Source organism: Mustela erminea, chromosome 12 (genome assembly GCF_009829155.1).
Source record: "Mustela erminea isolate mMusErm1 chromosome 12, mMusErm1.Pri, whole genome shotgun sequence".
Taxonomy (NCBI): Eukaryota; Metazoa; Chordata; class Mammalia; order Carnivora; family Mustelidae; genus Mustela; species Mustela erminea.
In genome coordinates, this window is record NC_045625.1 from 88,025,270 (window position 1) to 88,043,169 (window position 17,900).

A 17,900-nucleotide genomic window follows, 5' to 3' on the forward strand; every position below is an offset into this window, starting at 1 on the left:
GCATTGGTGTGTTTAAGTAATTCTTGGGTATTAATTTTTTTTTAAAAATCCTCCAATTTATACTTCATTAATTTTGAAATACTGTAGAGGAAACACAATGCAAAATTTGATAATTGTTATTATTTTTGGATAATCCAGCTCCCTCTACTGAAAGTTTTGAACACAAGATGTATATGATGTCCCTCTTTCTGAGACTCCTGCTAGGTAGTACTTTCTGCAGTGATGCAAATGAAGATGTTTCATTTCACTGCTGTATAATGCAGTAGCCACTAGTGTAACTGAGGAAACTGAATTTTAATTTATTTTCTTTTATTTATTAATTTTTTAAAGTATGCTCCCTGCTGGGTGAGGCTTAAACTCACAAACCTGAGATCAAGACCTGAGCTGAGGTCAAGAGTCAGATGCTTAACTGACTAAGCCACCCATGTGCCCTGAGGAACTGAATTTTTAAATTTAATGACTATATTTAAATAGCAATGTGCGGCTATTAGCTACCACATGGATCTGCACAGTTATAGACCTTTACTTTAATACCAGATAAAGCCAACAACTATCATGCATAACATTTGTTTTGCCCAAGTACTAGTTATCTCTCAGCCACTAGGTACTTTAGTGATTGGCACCGGGCTTGAAACACTCAAGCAGAAGTAGTCTGAGTTTGTGAGCCTGTGTGTCTTGACATTAACCTACCCTTAATTAAATATTTGAAAAGATATCCTGACTGATGTTTAAGACTTCATTCTGTCTTCTACCTCTTATCTGCCTAATAAGTATTGTTCTGTCTAAGTTCTATTTAAGTATTATTGTTCTATATAAGTATTATTCTATAACTTAGGTGGTTAGTATTTAAAAACTCCTACCATTCATTCTTTCATGTGTTATTTATCCATCCATTCAAGCGTTCTTTAATTTATTTATAGAACATTACTGGGTACCTGATATGTGTCTCTGGTTTATGTATGAGAAATACAGTGATGAATGAAACAGATTTTTCTTGCTTTCATATAGATTACATTTGACTTTTATTTCAAGATGTTCAACTTCAACAAAACATATAGCACATTTTGAAAATCAGTAGTTTTTGTCACCTGCAATAGATCTTCTATTATACTTTGGTATTATATTAAATATTAAAATAATGCATATGAATTTTTATTGCTATGTAGAAAATTGCTATGTAGAAAAGACGCAAGTGTTTTACAATATATTGTTTGCATGGAAGGAGTAAATATGATTTTTAAAATACTAAATTTTTTTTTTTTGAGCTTCTTTTTTTTTTTTTTTTTATTTATTTATTTCCAGCATAACAGTATTCATTATTTTTGCACCACATCCCATGCTCCATGCAATCCGTGCCCTCTATAATACTAAATTTTTAATTAGAAGGCAGAAAATTCAAGTGAATGAAATGTTCTTAGTGATTTTGTGTGTCTTATAATCCCTTTTATTTGTTTTTAAAATCTGTTGAATTGGTTTGAACTTATTGCAAAATAGCTTGGTGCTTCAGTGTTTTTCCTTTTTCCTTGTAAGATAACTGATAAACATATAAAGTAGAGGAAACTTAAAATTCTCAGACTTTCAGATTTGACTTTTGATCTCTTAGATGACATTTTGGTCTTAATGTCATGGCACTTGCTACATTATCATTCAAGTTATTTCTTTACCTTTAGAATGGATTTTGCCATCAGTAAACTGAAGAAAGCAGGTAATCAGACTGGACTCTACGTACTTCGATGCAGTCCTAAGGATTTTAATAAGTATTTTCTGACTTTTGCTGTTGAGGTTAGTATTTCTCATTAACGGTGACATTTTTCTTTTTTAAATTTTATTTCCCATTCCATTCTCTTCCTCTGGCAAATGTAACATCTTTATTTAGTCTGTGTAATTACCCCTTCATGTTGATCTACCATTGTTTCTTTTTTTTAATACTCAGAATTACAGCTCTGGATATGATAACTAACATAAAAATGCTTAGTTTCTCTTAGGGATTCTGTATCAATAAATAAGATATAATTTCTAGACTTTTTATAAAAATATAAAGTTATTTTTAATGTCTATATTTGGAATTTAGTTTTTGATGTTTGAATGTTACTAGTGTGTCATATTTTTTCAAGTCTCTTCAAGTCTCTTTTCATAAAAATGGAGATCTTTACAAAGACACATAGGACTAAAGGCATCAAAAGGAAATTTTGCTTTTAATGATAGTGGTTATAGGATTAGAGTGAAATAGGTCAATGACAAACAGAGCATTTTTAACTAGTGATTTTCCAGTATTCAGAATAAGGTTCTACATTATATTTGTTTTAAAGATAATACTACAAAAAACCACACTATTAATACAGATAATTTTGGATCTTTTCTAAGATTGTTTATTACCCAAAATATTTAAGAAGGTACTATCGCTTATAGCATAGTTTTTGGTATAAATCTTGAGAAACTTTATAGCAGGTTCCAAAATTTATCTTACTTTTCCAAAGTATAGCATGAGGATTTGGTTGTTCAGTTATTTTAACTTTTAGAAAATGCATTCATATTTAGCATATAGAATAGATTAATTGTCCATAAATACAAAAGGTAGGTTACTCAGTATGTTTAGCATCATATAATACTAATAATCTATCCTAATTTCATTGCATCTTTTAATATAACAGTCCATTATATTCAATTATCAATTCTAAATTTTTTTTTTATTTTTACTGTATTTGCTTAGCCTAATATGAGGACTGTTATATTAGAGAGTGTATGATATAATCTTGCTTTAAGAAATATATCTTTTGGAAAAAGTAGGAAGATACACCTAAAAAGTATTAAATTGATCACTGTAATTGTTTAATATAGACAATAACAAAGGGTTACAATTAAGAAAGTGCTTTTTTTTTAAGATTTTATTTATTTATTTGTTTGAAACAGAGAGAGTGAGCACATGGGGAGGGACAGAATGAAAGGGAGAAGCAGACTCCCTGTTGAGCAGGGGGCCTAGTGTGGGTTTTGATCCCAGGAACCTGAGATCATAACCTGAGTGGAAGGCAGACGCTTAACTGACTGAGCGACCCAGGTTCCCCACCCCAGCAAATACTTTTAGGGTAAAGAGGACTTAAGGTATTTTGTCTATTTTTTTTTTTTTTTTAATAAATGGTCCCATGGAGGTTGAATATGCTAGTAAGAAACTCAAAAAATATATGAGGAAGTTCATTGTATAGTACATAAAACAGACATTGAAAAGCTGAAGAATATTAAAATCGCCATAGGGCGCCTGGGTGGCTCAGTGGGTTAAGCCGCTGCCTTTGGCTCAGGTCATGATCTCGGGGTCCTGGGATCGAGTCCCGCATCGGGCTCTCTGCTCGGCAGGGAGCCTGCTTCCTCCTCTCTCTCTCTCTGCCTGCCTCTCTGCCTGCTTGTGATCTCTCTCTGTCAAATAAATAAAAATTAAAAAAAAAAAAAAATAAAATCGCCATATGAGAGGTAGCTGTGTAGATACAGTAGTGGCACAATGAATGGGTAATCACCTCTGCTTGTGAGGTGAGGTCAGGGTCGTTAAGGAGGACCTCACAGAAAAGAAGATACTTGAACTGGCTGTTAAGAAATGTCTAAAAATCCACTGCTCAGAAGGAGAGGATGTATATTCATAGGTAAAGAGATAGCATGTACATTTATCAAGGCATGAAACAACATGGCATTTGCTTGAAACTTTTGAATTCTCTTAGTAGAGCTGGAACATAGGTTGTATGTCGGCAATGGTAGATGGTGAAGTTGGAGATGGCATCAGAAGCCAGCTCATGGAAGGCCTTATGATGTAAAATAGTTTTAGATTTTATCTTGTAAATGACCAAAAACCGTTAAGGATAGTATTATTATTGTTAATTACCATTGCTTTCTTACTTGCTTTTTGAGAAAATCGACCATTAAGCCATTTATTGTAGGGGTATGTAATTATCAGATACCTTTTTGAGGAACCAGGCACTCCTATCACCCTATACCAGTACTACATTAAGATTCAGAGTTCAAATGTCTAAATGCTCTGTTGGCTGTTTTTGTGATAACATTTTTGTCACAATAATTACTGTTTTGACCATTGTAATTTTGCCTTCTGTTTCTTTTATAATTAAACTTACATAGCGAGAAAATGCCATTGAATATAAGCACTGTTTGATTACAAAGAATGAAAATGGAGAATACAATCTCAGTGGGACCAAGAAGAACTTCAGTAACCTTAAAGATCTTTTGAATTGCTACCAGATGGAAACTGTTCGCTCAGACAGTATAATTTTCCAGTTTACTAAATGTTGTCCCCCAAAGTTGAAAGGTAAAATAATTTTCTTGTTAGTTTTAAAATGCTCGTCATGGATTGTGTGTATGGTAGGAGGCATCTTTAGTATATTGCTTTCAAAGGAAATAGAAAAGAAGCTGCTTGAAAAACAGATTTTGTCTCATTGTCTCGTATGAGCATCCTCAGATAGGATTGTTCAGTTTGGTTTAGGTTGTCTAGACATGACCTGAAATGCTATAATTCTGAAATGGCATTTAAGAAATGGTAACTGCATGCTATAAAATCCATCACCTACTTACTGAACTGTGAAAGACTTCACTACCAGATTCTCCTATGTTTTTCTAAGTAAAACCTTCATACTCTTTTAGAATTTTAATTTCTATGCTTTTAAAATAAAGATAGTAAGATTGGAAATCCTTGAAGTAACAGATTTATTAAAAATTATTATTAAATTATTCATGAAAAATTGTATTAGTTGAGGGAATCATTACAATTTTGAAAGTTTGAAATAACTCATTAAAATATATCAAAGTTCAGTGAGTAAATTCCTAAAATAAATTTCTGAACATTAACAAGCTGTTAAGTGTTTTTTATATATAGAACACATTTTATTTTCTTCTTTGGAGCAGCTTATATCCTCAATGTATTTTGGTTATATACATTTTTTTCATTGCTTCTTTTCTTCTGGTTTTTTTTTGTTGTTGTTTTTTGTTTTTTGTTTTTTTTGGTAACAGATAAATCAAACCTTCTAGTCTTCAGAACCAGTGGCGTTTCTGATGTTCCCACATCACCAACATTACAGAGGCACAATAATGTGAACCAAATGGTGTTTCACAAAATCAGAAATGAAGATTTGATGTTTGTAAGTCATTAGGTGCTAATTATTATCTTTTTTGTCCTTTTAAAACAACTGTTTTCTTAACTTCCTATCCCACATTACATTCATGGGACATTTGGAATTATTTCCGTTAAACCTGTAAATTCCAAAATTTATTTCAGTTTAAATATTTTTATTTCTTGTGCAATACCAAACTTGTGATACCAAACTTGAGTTAGAAATTAGCTAAACTAATTATTTTAAGAAAGGAATTTGATTCTCTTTTTAAGAATTTAAAAATATTCCTTTGTGAATCTTAATTTAAAAATTAAAAAGCTTCATCTACAAAAGACCTGTGTCTTAATTCTCAAGTTCTCAAGAAAGTAAGGGAAATGCAAGGGATTAAAAATAGTTAAGGAACTGAAGACAGAGTGTACTTAGAGCTGATGTTTGGGCTGCGGAACATGTTAGGGGGTGGGGATTAGTTTCACTAATCAAGGGAATTAAGATCTAAAAGCAACACAAAGAAGCGCCAAGCCTTAAGACCTACATAAGACCAGGAGTTAAAAGTGAGACCATCTCTGAATAAAGCCAGGACCGTCAAGTAAATACATTCTCATGGATTATGAAAAATTCACCCACTAGAAAAAGAAAAGAGGAGTGTTGTGTGTTTTAGTTGGGCTCTTAGGAAAAAAGTATCTTCTGAGAATTTGTATCCATAAGCTTTTCAATTTAGATTTCTTTATACCATCTGCATAATCTGAGAAACCCTAAGCCGATAAATTAAAATAAAAGGAAGTATTCTCCTAGTAGTACCCTGTGATGCTTGGAAGAAGCAAATACAAAATCTTTTTGAATGAACTTACTCTTGACCTTTGCCATCCAGGATCCCCTCAAATAAACTACTCTAAACATGAGTGTTCAGTCAAAAATTTTAAAACATACACGGAAATAACTCAGGATTAAGCAAGAGTCAGCAGACCAACAAACATCAAAGTTAGACCTCCAAGAACTTCATATAACAGACTTTTCAGATTGATATAATAAAATACATGTACATGTTTAAAGAAACAAATGGAGTTAAAAACATGGAAAAGAATTAAGACATTATCAAAAAAACCAGAATTATTTGGAGAAAGAAAAGTATAGAAATGAAAAAATACGCTCATTGACATTAAAACAAAACAGACAAGTTAGAAAACAGATTACTCATGATTGAAGGGAGAATTAGTGAATTACAAAATAGACCTGAAAATTATTCAGTTAACAGCAGATAGGGAGGAAGAAATGGAAATTATGAAAGAGAGCTTCAGGGACAAGGAGAGGGAAAATGAGAAAGACCAACTGATGTCTGAGTCCCATAAAGAAACAGTAGATAGAATTACACAGAATTATAAAGATAGGGATCCCCATGTGTGTGACAGCAAACAAAGAGTTGCTACATGACTTAATGTCACAAAACTAGTAACAGTAGAGCTTCAGTTTGAACAGGGGCAGCCCTACTTTAGCGCTCAGGCTTTCAACAATAGTTTTGTAAGGACATGCAAGAAGTTCTAGTAATAGTAGTAATGACCAACCCTTATCAAGCATTTACTATATGTCATGGACTGTACTCAGTGCTTTCATGTGTTCATTCATTTATTGTTCATAATAACACTATGGAAAAACGATTCTTCCCATTCCTCAGAGGAGGAGACCGGGATAGCTGCAGCCCAGAGATACATTAGCCTGTCCGAGGTCACACAGCTAGGAAGTGGTGATGAGGAACAATCCACCTTCTGCCTCCATAGACCATACTGTACTGCCTTCTCTGTTACGAGAGGCAGACAGAAATATTCGTATGTAAGTAAGTGTAGGTAAACACTGACACTGTGAAAATAAAGTGATAATTATAGCTAATTTCAGGGGGTTTAAGAACATTGTAGAAACAAAATGTACTTTATTCATTAATCCTCCTGTTCTGTCTTTTATTACAGAATACAATTAGTATTTGCTCACGGATTTTTAAAAACTCTTGTCATTAAACATGTTTCCTAATTCCTATATCTTACTTCATTCTTTTTTGGCCCCCTTTTTTCTTTTGAAGAATGAAAGCCTTGGCCAAGGCACTTTTACAAAAATTTTTAAAGGTATAAGGAGAGAAGTAGGAGATTATGGTCAACTACATGAAACAGAAGTTCTTTTAAAAGTTCTGGATAAAGCTCACAGAAACTATTCCGAGGTGTGTATACTCTTTGTGTAGCTTGTGTAGTTTCTGATATTTAAACGTACGCTCTCATATTGACAGAACACATTCATGCATGGATCTCTTCAAAAGTGTAATTTTTGAAATTATATTATTTTAAGGACCTTTCTGAGGATGCTTTCTGGGGGAGGCTATAGGAAATTATAGAATTTTTTTTAAAGATTATATTTATTTGTCAGAGAGTGAGTGAGCACAAGTGGGGGAGCAGCAGGCAGAGGGAGAAGCAGGCTCCCCACTGAGCAGGGAGCCCCATGCGATGTGAGGCTCAATCCCAGGACCCTGGGATCATGACCTGAGCCGAAGAAAGAAGCTTAACTGACTGAGCCACCAAGGCTTCCCTAGAATTTTTTTGATAATAACTTATTTCCAAATTAATTACTCTTAACATTGTATTATGGGTATTAGTACATCTCTGCAATGTATTAAGGCAGGAGCTTTCAAACTCGGCTCTCCAATGTTTTATGGGTCCCATAGTTTTCCTTCACAGCTTATTTTTTAAAAATTTTGACAGGCACTGTACTAAGGGACACTCTAGATGAAATATTGATGGCTCTGGACATCATCTAGAGATGCTAGCCAGCAGCAAGCCAGTCGTTAGTTGCTAGGATCCTTAAAATAGCAGGGCATCAAAAACATGACATACAAACACTTAAGACACTTAAAATGTCTTAAATGATATTAGTGGAAGGTGACATGAAACATGTGAGTGAGTGTTTTTCTAATCCAGAATACCACAGTGTTGGTGATTTCGATCTTCCTCAACTGTCCCAGAAGTTCTAGTCAAAGGTTGGTTGAGTTAGAGTGATAGTCATACCATGCTGATCTCCTGACTTAATTGTCATAGTTTATCTGCACAGAGAACATTCTTAATCCCTTGGGGAGTTATTTGAAGCTCTCATCCATTTACTTGAGTCCCTTATCACTGTCTCTGGTGTCTGCCTCTGTGCTCTCTCCCAGGTGCTGAGGGTCCAAGGCTGTTGATCTCGCAGCATTTATGTGGCCCTGTGCCACTATTGCACGCTCTCTGTTTGCTGTTTCTTATTCCAGGCTTACTCAGGGATTTTCTCAGAATGAACTCTAGCATCGGGATTGATATAAGGGAACCAACACAGCCTTATCTGTAGTCCTGCTGGGAATAGGAGAGAGTGCATTTCTCATACAGCAGACAGTATCTTTCTGACCTTTGAACATTTATAGACAAAGTAATTCTTTTGCATTTTTGTATGTTTTTCTTTTCCTTAGTCTTTCTTTGAAGCAGCAAGCATGATGAGCCAGCTTTCTCACAAGCATCTAGTTTTAAATTATGGAGTGTGTGTCTGTGGGGAGGAGAGTAAGTAAAACTACAGACTTCCTTATGGTAATGTTATGCCTTCTCAGAGCATCTATTTTTGTTTATAGAGAAAATTTAATTTCAGGATCATAACTAAGTATCACTATAAACCATAATTTAAGAAGAGTTAAATATTGTTGAAATAAAAAACTGTTCAGTTATGTCTTCTAAAAAAGGAAACCATTTAATGAAATTAAAATGCAGTAGACAGTTAACATACCTTATGTTAAAATGCCCAAATAGTAGAGTGTTAGAGTAAACAAATGTCTTACAACCTTTCGTGGTAACCATAGCAATACGAATTTTGGCTGGTTCGGTATCACTGGAATAACTGGCTATTTCAGTACAAGTTTCTTTGGAATTATTGAAAAAGACATAAAAATAAACGATAGACTGAATTTTTAATGGAACTGACTAAAATGACTGGATATTCAGTATATTCTAGGTCTAAATTTAGACTGTTCGTAAAAACTCATGAACTTTATATTTAGAAAATTGTGTATGTAATTCTCCATTTTCCTTCATATTGTAGATTAAATATGCATCCATACTTATGCAATATTTTTTCATATATCTTTGAAAACTGATAATCATTTCAAAGGCAGTGATTTTCAAATCTGTTCTGTGGAGATATTTCAGTTATCTCGGGGTTGATGAAGTGAAAGTAAATTAACTACAGTCATGGAGACTTCTACTCACTTATTCCCAGCTAGAGTAGTTCTGTATTTATCTTTTTTATTGATTGATATTTCTCATAATTTTCCATTTAAGGGAAGAAAAAATAAAAATTTTTTTAAAGTTTGAAAACAGTGTTTCAGAGCAAGTAATTCCAGTTCTTATGCTTGCTTTTAGGTTTATTTTATTGATTCTGTGATGTACTTTTTTCACATTTAAAAATACCTGAAATTGCGAAGTGTGATATAGTCGATGGCATGTCATAATTCAATTATGTTTTTCTTTTATGATACATAAAATAATGAGACTTACAACAATCAGTTGTATCTGTAAAATAGATCTTAAATGCCACATAAAAAAGTTTTATTAAGCTTTTGTTCATTGTAACTCTTAGATATTTATTGTTTTTTTTCTTTTCTTTCTTTTTTTGACACTTGCCATAAATTTACCTGTGGTCAGTTCTTAATTATTAGTTTATGGATTGTTCTCTAAATTAACCTTGGCCCAGCAAAGCATTCATTAAATTTGTTTTAGTTACCCAACGAGGTCCAAAGTTACTAACTTTTGTCATTAACAACAAAGTTCTTACACACCAAGTGAGAACTAAGTGATTTTAATATTAGACCAAGGAAAATCAAAATTTGAGGTAAGATCATGCTTTTTATTTTTATTTTTATTTTTATTTTTATCTGGGGGAAGGAGGGGCCAAGGGAGAGGGGGCAGACAATCCCAGACAGGCTCCACGCCTAGCACAGAGCCTAACTCTGGGCTCAACACAGGGCTCGATCATACAACTCTGAGGTCATGACCTGAGCTAAAATCCAGTCAGAGGCTTGACCAGCTGAGCCACCCTATGCCCCAAGATCATGCACTTTAGTTCATTTTTTTAAAAAGATTTTATCTATTTATATGATAGAAAGAACATATAAGCAGGGTGAGGGGCAAAGGGAGAATGAGAAGCAGACTCCCCGCTGGGCGGGGAGCCTGGTGCAGAACTTGATCCTTTGACTCTAGGGTCATGACCGGAGCCCAAAGCAGATGCTTAAATGACTGAGCCACCCAGGTGCCCCAAGATCATTCATTTTAAAACAAATGTGAGCCTGGTGGTGGGTATTATGGAGGACACGTATTGCATGGAGCACTGGGTGTGGTACATAAACAATGAATTCTAGAACACTGGAAATAAAAAAATAAATTAATTAAAAAACAAACAAACAAAAAAACAAATGTGAAACATAGGCATGGTGAAGTATAGGCACTTAACTTACTGGGCCACGAATTAACATGGATTACAATGTGAAAGTCTGTCAGAATTTCTTTAAAGATATATATATTGTGATGCCGTGGTTGAATTTTTTGCTTGAATTTTTTTTTAATTTTTTAATTTAATTTTAATTTTAATTTTATTATTTTAATTTCCATTTTTATAATTAAAAAACCCGAATCTTTTTTTCTCATTTATATAACTTACTGTTTATTAAGCATTAGAAACAGTAAAATAATCTCAATAAATTTAGATTTGAAATTGAGAACCTGAGCTTATTGCATTACAAATTAGTACTAGATGACTATAAATAAACCCTACACCCAGTTTAATTATTAAATAACATGTCTTAATGTAGAAACAGTGTTGGCTTTAAGAAACTTGGTCAGTACTAACAGGGCTGGGGATTTTTATCTGTTTTAAAAGGCAGTGAGGACTTTTTAGAAGCAAAATATATCTTAATAGTATATTTAAAATACACTTCTAAAGATAAAGCAGTACAAAACTAATTTTTGCTCTTTGGCAGCATAAATTAAAAGGATGAATAGAGTTCAAACTCAAATTCTCCTTAATGCCTGCAAAAATAGACATTGTTGTAAATTTTTATGTGTAGAAGAATCTCAGGAAGTTTTGATGTCTAAATACAGTAGTCCTCTTTGTTTTTTTTTAAAGATTTTATTTATTTATTTATTTGATAGAGATCACAAGTAGGCAGAGAGGCAGGCAGAGAGAGAGGAAGGGAAGCAGGCTACCTGCTGAGCAGAGAGCCCGATGTGGGGCTCGATCCCAGGACCCCGGGATCATGACTTGAGCCGAAGGCAGAGGCATTAACCCACTGAGCCACGCAGGCGCCCTGCAGCATATTGTTCTAAGACCCCCAATGGATGCCTGAAACTGAAGATAGTACCCAACCTTATAAACACTAAGTATTTTCCTATACATACATACCTGTGATAAAGCTGAGTTTATACATTAGGCACAATTAAGAGATGACAACAATAAGTAATAATAAAATAGAACAGTTATAGCAGTCTACTGTAATAAAAGTTGATGTGATTTCTCTCTTTCAAAATATCGTATTTGTACTATACTCACACTTCTTGGTCTTGTAATGATGTGAGACGATAAAATGCCTGTGTGCTGAGATGCAGTGAGGTGAAGGTCATGGGTGGGCAGTGTGACACAGCATTAGGCTATTACCTTCTGACGGTAAGTTGGAAAGACGATCATCTACTTCTGAACCTGTTGACTACTAGTAGCTGAAACCGTGGAGAGCAAATCCACGGATAAGCAGGGGACACTACTGTAGTTTCATGGAAGAGAAGTTAACTTGGTGAGAAATTTTCATTTGTTTAAAAAAAAGCAGCTATAACTTAGTACTACTACATAGAGGTATGCTGGAGTAATATATATGTAAATATAAAAATATATAGTAACATAATAATGACAGTATATAATATATATTATATGTTATAGATAATTATATAATATATGTAATTGTTTAGATTTTGCCATCTTGCTGTTGTGAATAAACTAAACCCCAAAATACAATGGTGTATAGTTGTTAAGCTTTCTTTACTTTAATGAATTTTGCATAATTTAATCTCTTTACCTGTAATACCCACATATAATCATATATTTATAAATTTAAAAATTATATATGTTTTTATGTAAGTGTACTTGAGCCTTTTATTTTTATATTTTAATGCAGATATTCTGGTTCAAGAGTTTGTAAAATTTGGATCATTAGATACATATCTGAAAAAGAATAAAAATTCTATAAATATATTATGGAAACTTGAAGTGGCTAAACAGTTGGCATGGGCCATGCATTTTCTAGTAAGTAATAAGTATAATAGTCTATCAAAAACTTACTGTTCTGTCTTATGAAGCAATGTACAAAGGTTCTTGACTCAGGACCAAGAAATATATTAAATAAATGCTGAGTCACTGAAAATAGATAAGAGATTATTTTAAGCATATATTTATTTATATAAAATCATGTTTTTGGAAGAGTGTTGTCATTTTATCAATCTCTTAACATTGCTGATGAACAATTTGTGTCACTTGGGTTTAGAGAATTTAAAATATGCAGAAAAATATGCAAAAATATGCAGAAACTTGTTGTGCTAGTTATGGATAGCAGAAAATCCCCGCAGAAAATGCCTTCTTAGGGTATTTGTGGGCAATTGGACATTATATCCAGTGAGAAAGCGGTGCTGCCATAGAAGCAGAACGGTGGTCAGACTCCTCAGAGTGCACCTGTGTCTGGCCGCTGAACAGAAACAATATTTACTTACTTTTTAGAAAGACATACTGTTTAAAATCTCAGGTTTAGAATGTGAAGTGGCACTGAGTAGTTTTAATATATTCTTTTCATTATGGGTGTAGATTGTTGTGTCATTTGAAAAGTAAAACAGAAAGCACAGCACTGCCATAAACCTTTATTTCAAAGCATGCTTCCAAAGAAATGTTTACTAGTTAATACTGTCCTATTTTTTTCTTTGAATCCATGTTGGGACAAGTTTTCAAGTATTTGTAGATTGATATTTGAATGTCTGTGCATTTAACTTTAATAGGAAGAAAAAGCACTTGTTCATGGGAATGTGTGTGCCAAAAATATTCTGCTTATCAGAGAAGAAGACAGGAAGACAGGAAACCCTCCTTTCATCAAACTTAGTGATCCTGGCATTAGTATTACAGTTTTGCCAAAGGACAGTAAGTTCTACAGGAAATGCATTTAACTTCTTTTTAATTTTTTTAAATTTGAATGTGGTTGACCCACAACGTTACATTAGTTTCAAGTGTACAACACTAGTGATCCCACATCTTTACTTGGAGAGTAGTATAAAAAGCATATTGTTGATTTTTTTCTCAAGCTCTGTTATTGACATGTTCTTGATTAATCAGAAAACTTAACCACCATTTTTAGCAATCCAAATTAAGTTATAGTTACATTCTAGTCTCTCTCCATTTCTTCTTTCTTATAAGCATGTTATTATGGACTGCAAGATGATTTTTAAAAACAGTTTTAATCCCTACTTGAATGGAAGTTCAGATTTTATCTGTTTTTTATTTTTTTATTTTTTTAATTTTTTTTTTTTAAAGATTTTATCTATTTATTTGACAGAGAGAAATCACAAGTAGATGGAGAGGCAGGCAGAGAGAGAGAGAGAGGGAAGCAGGCTCCCTGCGGAGCAGAGAGCCCGATGCGGGACTCGATCCCAGGACCCTGAGATCATGACCTGAGCCAAAGGCAGCGACCTAACCCACTGAGCCACCCAGGCGCCCTTTATCTGTTTTTTAATGTGATGTTTTCTAATACATTCGTTGAGCCACAAGTAAATTATGTAAATTTTTCTTTCTTCAGTCACTAAGTAAAAATTTGAGAAGATATATTATCTACTTTGAGGTCTTATTTAATTATCCAGCTAATTCTGACTTCTAAAAACTTAGAAAACATCTTTCTTTTGGGTTTGTTAGCCTTCTATTTAACACTATTAAAGTAAAAATTTCAGTCACATAGTTGAAAGTTTTTTTGGTACTAATAATGGTATAATTATATCTCATCATCTTAGTTAATTTCTCTAATTGCATGTTCTAGACATGGACTCTAAATTGATAAACTTCTGTGCATTGATGTATCCTATTGAACCAACAGTATTGAAACTTGATAGCTTATCTGATGGTGAAGACAGATAATACAGCAGAAGATGTTATAAGATCTTAAAACATACATTCAGGAAAATTTTACTCTTTGGAGTGAAAATGAAGAAAGAGAAAATTTATTCATATGGTTAAAGAGAAAGGAACATGTACTCTTTAATCTCTTAATTATACAGCAAAGATATTCATATTGCTTTGGCAAAATATATGAAAACATACAACAGATTATCCTTCATTCTTGTATATTATTTTATTTGCTTTATCTATGCATCCATGCCAGACTACCAGAAGGTGAATTTAAAATTGCTCCCTCCTTCCTTGAATAGCGTTTTTCTGATGGGGTCAAAGACTAGCAACTTTACGGGGAAATTCCTTGATCTTAGTAGAAACTACCTATGTCAGTTCTGTATTCATAATATCTTGGTATAATTCAGTCATTCATCTGTCTGTTGGTCCTTCTTTTCTCATGTACAAGTTAGAATTGCCACTGCTGTTTAGTCATTAGGACAGCTCAGAATGATGTTAGCATTACCTTTACTACTTAGGCATTGTAAAGAAATTAAAAAAAAAAAATCCAAAGGCAGTTTAGGACAATTTTATGGAAAAAATTTGGGGTAGAGAGAGTAGGATACGAGTTGAGACGTGGACATGAGTTGAGACATGGTGACTTAATAGAAAAAAGTTTAGTTGGATCCAGGATTTGTTGTGTAAGATTCTAATTCTCCCCATGCTACTAACAAATTTTGTGTCTTTGGGAAAATTATTTAGTCTTTATGGGTCTCAGTTTTATCATTGTTTAATCTGAGATATTAAATTCAATGCTCTCCAAGGTCCCTTCCAGCTCCTAAGTGTGTACACCTGCTTGTATGAGGCACACAACACACAACCCCAAACAAAAAAGACCTGATTATTCAAATGAGTTTGAAAATTATCTGCATATAAAAGAATTGTTTACTTGTGGGAACTATTTTACCATACTTTGTTCCTATCATTTAAAAGTTCTTCAGGAGAGAATACCATGGGTACCACCTGAATGCATTGAAAATCCTAAAAATCTAAATTTGGCAACAGACAAATGGAGTTTTGGTACCACTTTGTGGGAAATCTGCAGTGGAGGAGATAAACCTCTGAGTGCTTTGGATTCTCAAAGAGTAAGTTTTTATTGACTGTGACATTGGAATTACTCTGTGATCCTTGATTTTCATTCACATGACTTGGTATCTTTCTAGCCTGTCATTAAAGAAGAAGCTTGATATCACATTCTACAATTTATTCTTATCTGGTTCTTTAATTATAGAAGCTACAGTTTTACGAAGATAGGCACCAGCTTCCTGCACCAAAGTGGACAGAATTAGCAAATCTTATTAATAATTGTATGGATTATGAACCAGATTTTAGACCTTCTTTCAGAGCCATCATACGAGATCTTAATAGTTTGTTTACTCCAGGTACGTATTGATGAAATAGTGTTACTGAAATTCCAGCTATCTTTCTATCTTTATTGTATTTAACAAATCTTTACTAATTTTGTAATCTCTTGCAGGAAGTTCCTTGATGTCTTTTTTCTTTAAGTTTTTATTTTAATTTCAGTTAGTTAACATACAGTGTTCTATTAGTTTCAGGTGTAAAGCATAGTGTCTTTTAGATCTTCTTAGTTTCTTATATTTGTATGACTTTTCCTATTTTATACATATTCTACTCCTCTTGGTTAAACAGTCTCTCCATTTTTAATGGAGAGTTCTTTAAAAATCCTGTTTTAGTTAATTAATTAATTAATTAATTACCAATTAATAAATACTGTACTCTAGAAGTCTGTTTGGCTTATTTGACTTTAAAATCAATTTTTAAACTGTTCGTATATTTTATAATTGAGTGGTTTTCTAAACATGAAGTAGGTTTGTTTTTGTTTATTCAGTCCTGTAAAATACATAGCTGAATGTACATTATAAACATTATACATTATAAAATGTAAATATAAAATTTATATGTCTGACCCATAGGTATTTCCTATTCCAATACTACTTGCCATTCTCATCAAAAATGTCAAAATAAGGGGCGCCTGGGTGGCTCAGAGGGTTAAGCCGCTGCCTTCGGCTCAGGTCATGATCTCAGGGTCCTGGGATCGAGTCCCGCGTCGGGCTCTCTGCTCAGCAGGGAGCCTGCTTCCTTCTCTCTCTCTCTCTGCCTGCCTCTCAGTGTACTTGTAATTTCTCTCTGTCCAATAAATAAATAAAATCTTTAAAAAAAAAATGTCAAAATAATATCATAAATACCAAAACTGCCCATGTTGGAAATTATTTATCCTTTGCAAAAGTCTTTTTTAAAAGCCTGTTAGGTTATGGGTAATAAAAAAAGACTGTCATTAATATAGCTTAAACTATTAGAGTTGTCCTCTGTCAATTTGTATGTAGTATTTCTGACTCATTCTGATTATTTTGGTTAGTTTGAATATATATCATTTTAACTCAAAAAATGTGATTTGCCAGCTTATGGTAGCAATATACTTTATTTCTCCAGATTATGAACTACTAACAGAAAATGACATGTTACCAAATATGAGAATAGGTGCCCTGGGGTTTTCTGGTGCTTTTGAAGACCGAGACCCTACACAATTTGAAGAGAGACACTTGAAATTTCTACAGCAACTTGGCAAGGTAAGATGTCAGAAGCTTTTTAAATAGCATATAATCCTAGAACATTTTATTTAGAAAATAAAGGCTTTAGGGACACTTGGGTGGCTCAATCGGTTAAGTATCCAACCCTTGATCTCAGCTCAGATCTTGATCTCAGGGTCAGTAGTTTAAGTCCTGTACTGCAGCCCAGCATGGAGCCTATTTAAAAAAAAAGAAAGGAAAGGAAAGAAAAAGTCTTTAGAGATTCTCTAAGATTCACTTTACACAAAATTTAGGGAGTGTTTATAAGAAAAAAGGTTTAGTCTTCAGTTGTTAGAGAAATGCTGTGTTAAATAAATAGCTCTTTTTACTGACAAACCTTTTGGAATCTTTAACATGTAATGTGCATTGGACATCTGTAAATGGATAATAATTATGCAGTATTTCTCCTATTGATTTGATTATGGGACTCTTTCATGGTAGAGGTGCTTTAGTTACACAATAAAGAAAGGGATCATTAAACTTTTCTACCAGTCTCCTTTTTTAGTCATCTCAGGGTGAAATAATTACTCTCATTGTCCAGAGTCTAGATGTTGACTGGACTGTGTTTGTTAACAAGACAGAGTCTCTATCTGCTAAAATTCACACAGTCATGCCTAGCCTATGTATTTTAAGTAAGACCAGGAAAAGCTTAGTTCTTAACAAGTCCAGTTAAAGTGGTAAGCTTTCTTTCTTCTCCTAAGCTTGTTAGTATAGACTTCTGTATCTTGTTGTGACTTACAAACTGGAAAGAGAAAATCCAGGCATTTGGGGTATATTAGTTATCTATTTCTATGTAACATATCACCCTAAAACTTAACAGCCAAAACCAAACATTTCTTGTCACCTAGTTTAGGAATTAGAAATTTGGGAGCAGTTTAGCTGGGTGGTTTTGGCTCAGGGTCTCTCGCAAGACTGCAGTCAAGTTGTCTTCCAGGCTTTGCCATCTCATCTGAGGACTTGACTTGGGGAAGATTTACTTCCA

The 17,900-nt window shown here is 33.5% G+C and overlaps 1 protein-coding gene across 2 annotated transcripts in view; it reads left to right on the plus strand.

The window, feature by feature from the left end:
* JAK2 (Janus kinase 2) overlaps positions 1–17,900 on the plus strand; it is a 133,418-nt gene that overhangs the window by 96,011 nt on the left and 19,507 nt on the right. For both annotated transcript variants that reach the window (XR_004277243.1, XM_032306347.1), the window contains exons 9-18: positions 1,671–1,782; positions 4,117–4,303; positions 5,002–5,129; positions 7,171–7,305; positions 8,572–8,659; positions 12,310–12,437; positions 13,178–13,316; positions 15,264–15,415; positions 15,562–15,712; positions 16,782–16,918. Coding sequence is in view for 1 of the 2 variants with exons in the window: in XM_032306347.1 (XP_032162238.1) it covers positions 1,671–1,782; positions 4,117–4,303; positions 5,002–5,129; positions 7,171–7,305; positions 8,572–8,659; positions 12,310–12,437; positions 13,178–13,316; positions 15,264–15,415; positions 15,562–15,712; positions 16,782–16,918 (1,357 nt within the window). In the remaining variant the exon portion in view is untranslated. The remainder of the gene's footprint in view (positions 1–1,670; positions 1,783–4,116; positions 4,304–5,001; positions 5,130–7,170; positions 7,306–8,571; positions 8,660–12,309; positions 12,438–13,177; positions 13,317–15,263; positions 15,416–15,561; positions 15,713–16,781; positions 16,919–17,900) is intronic.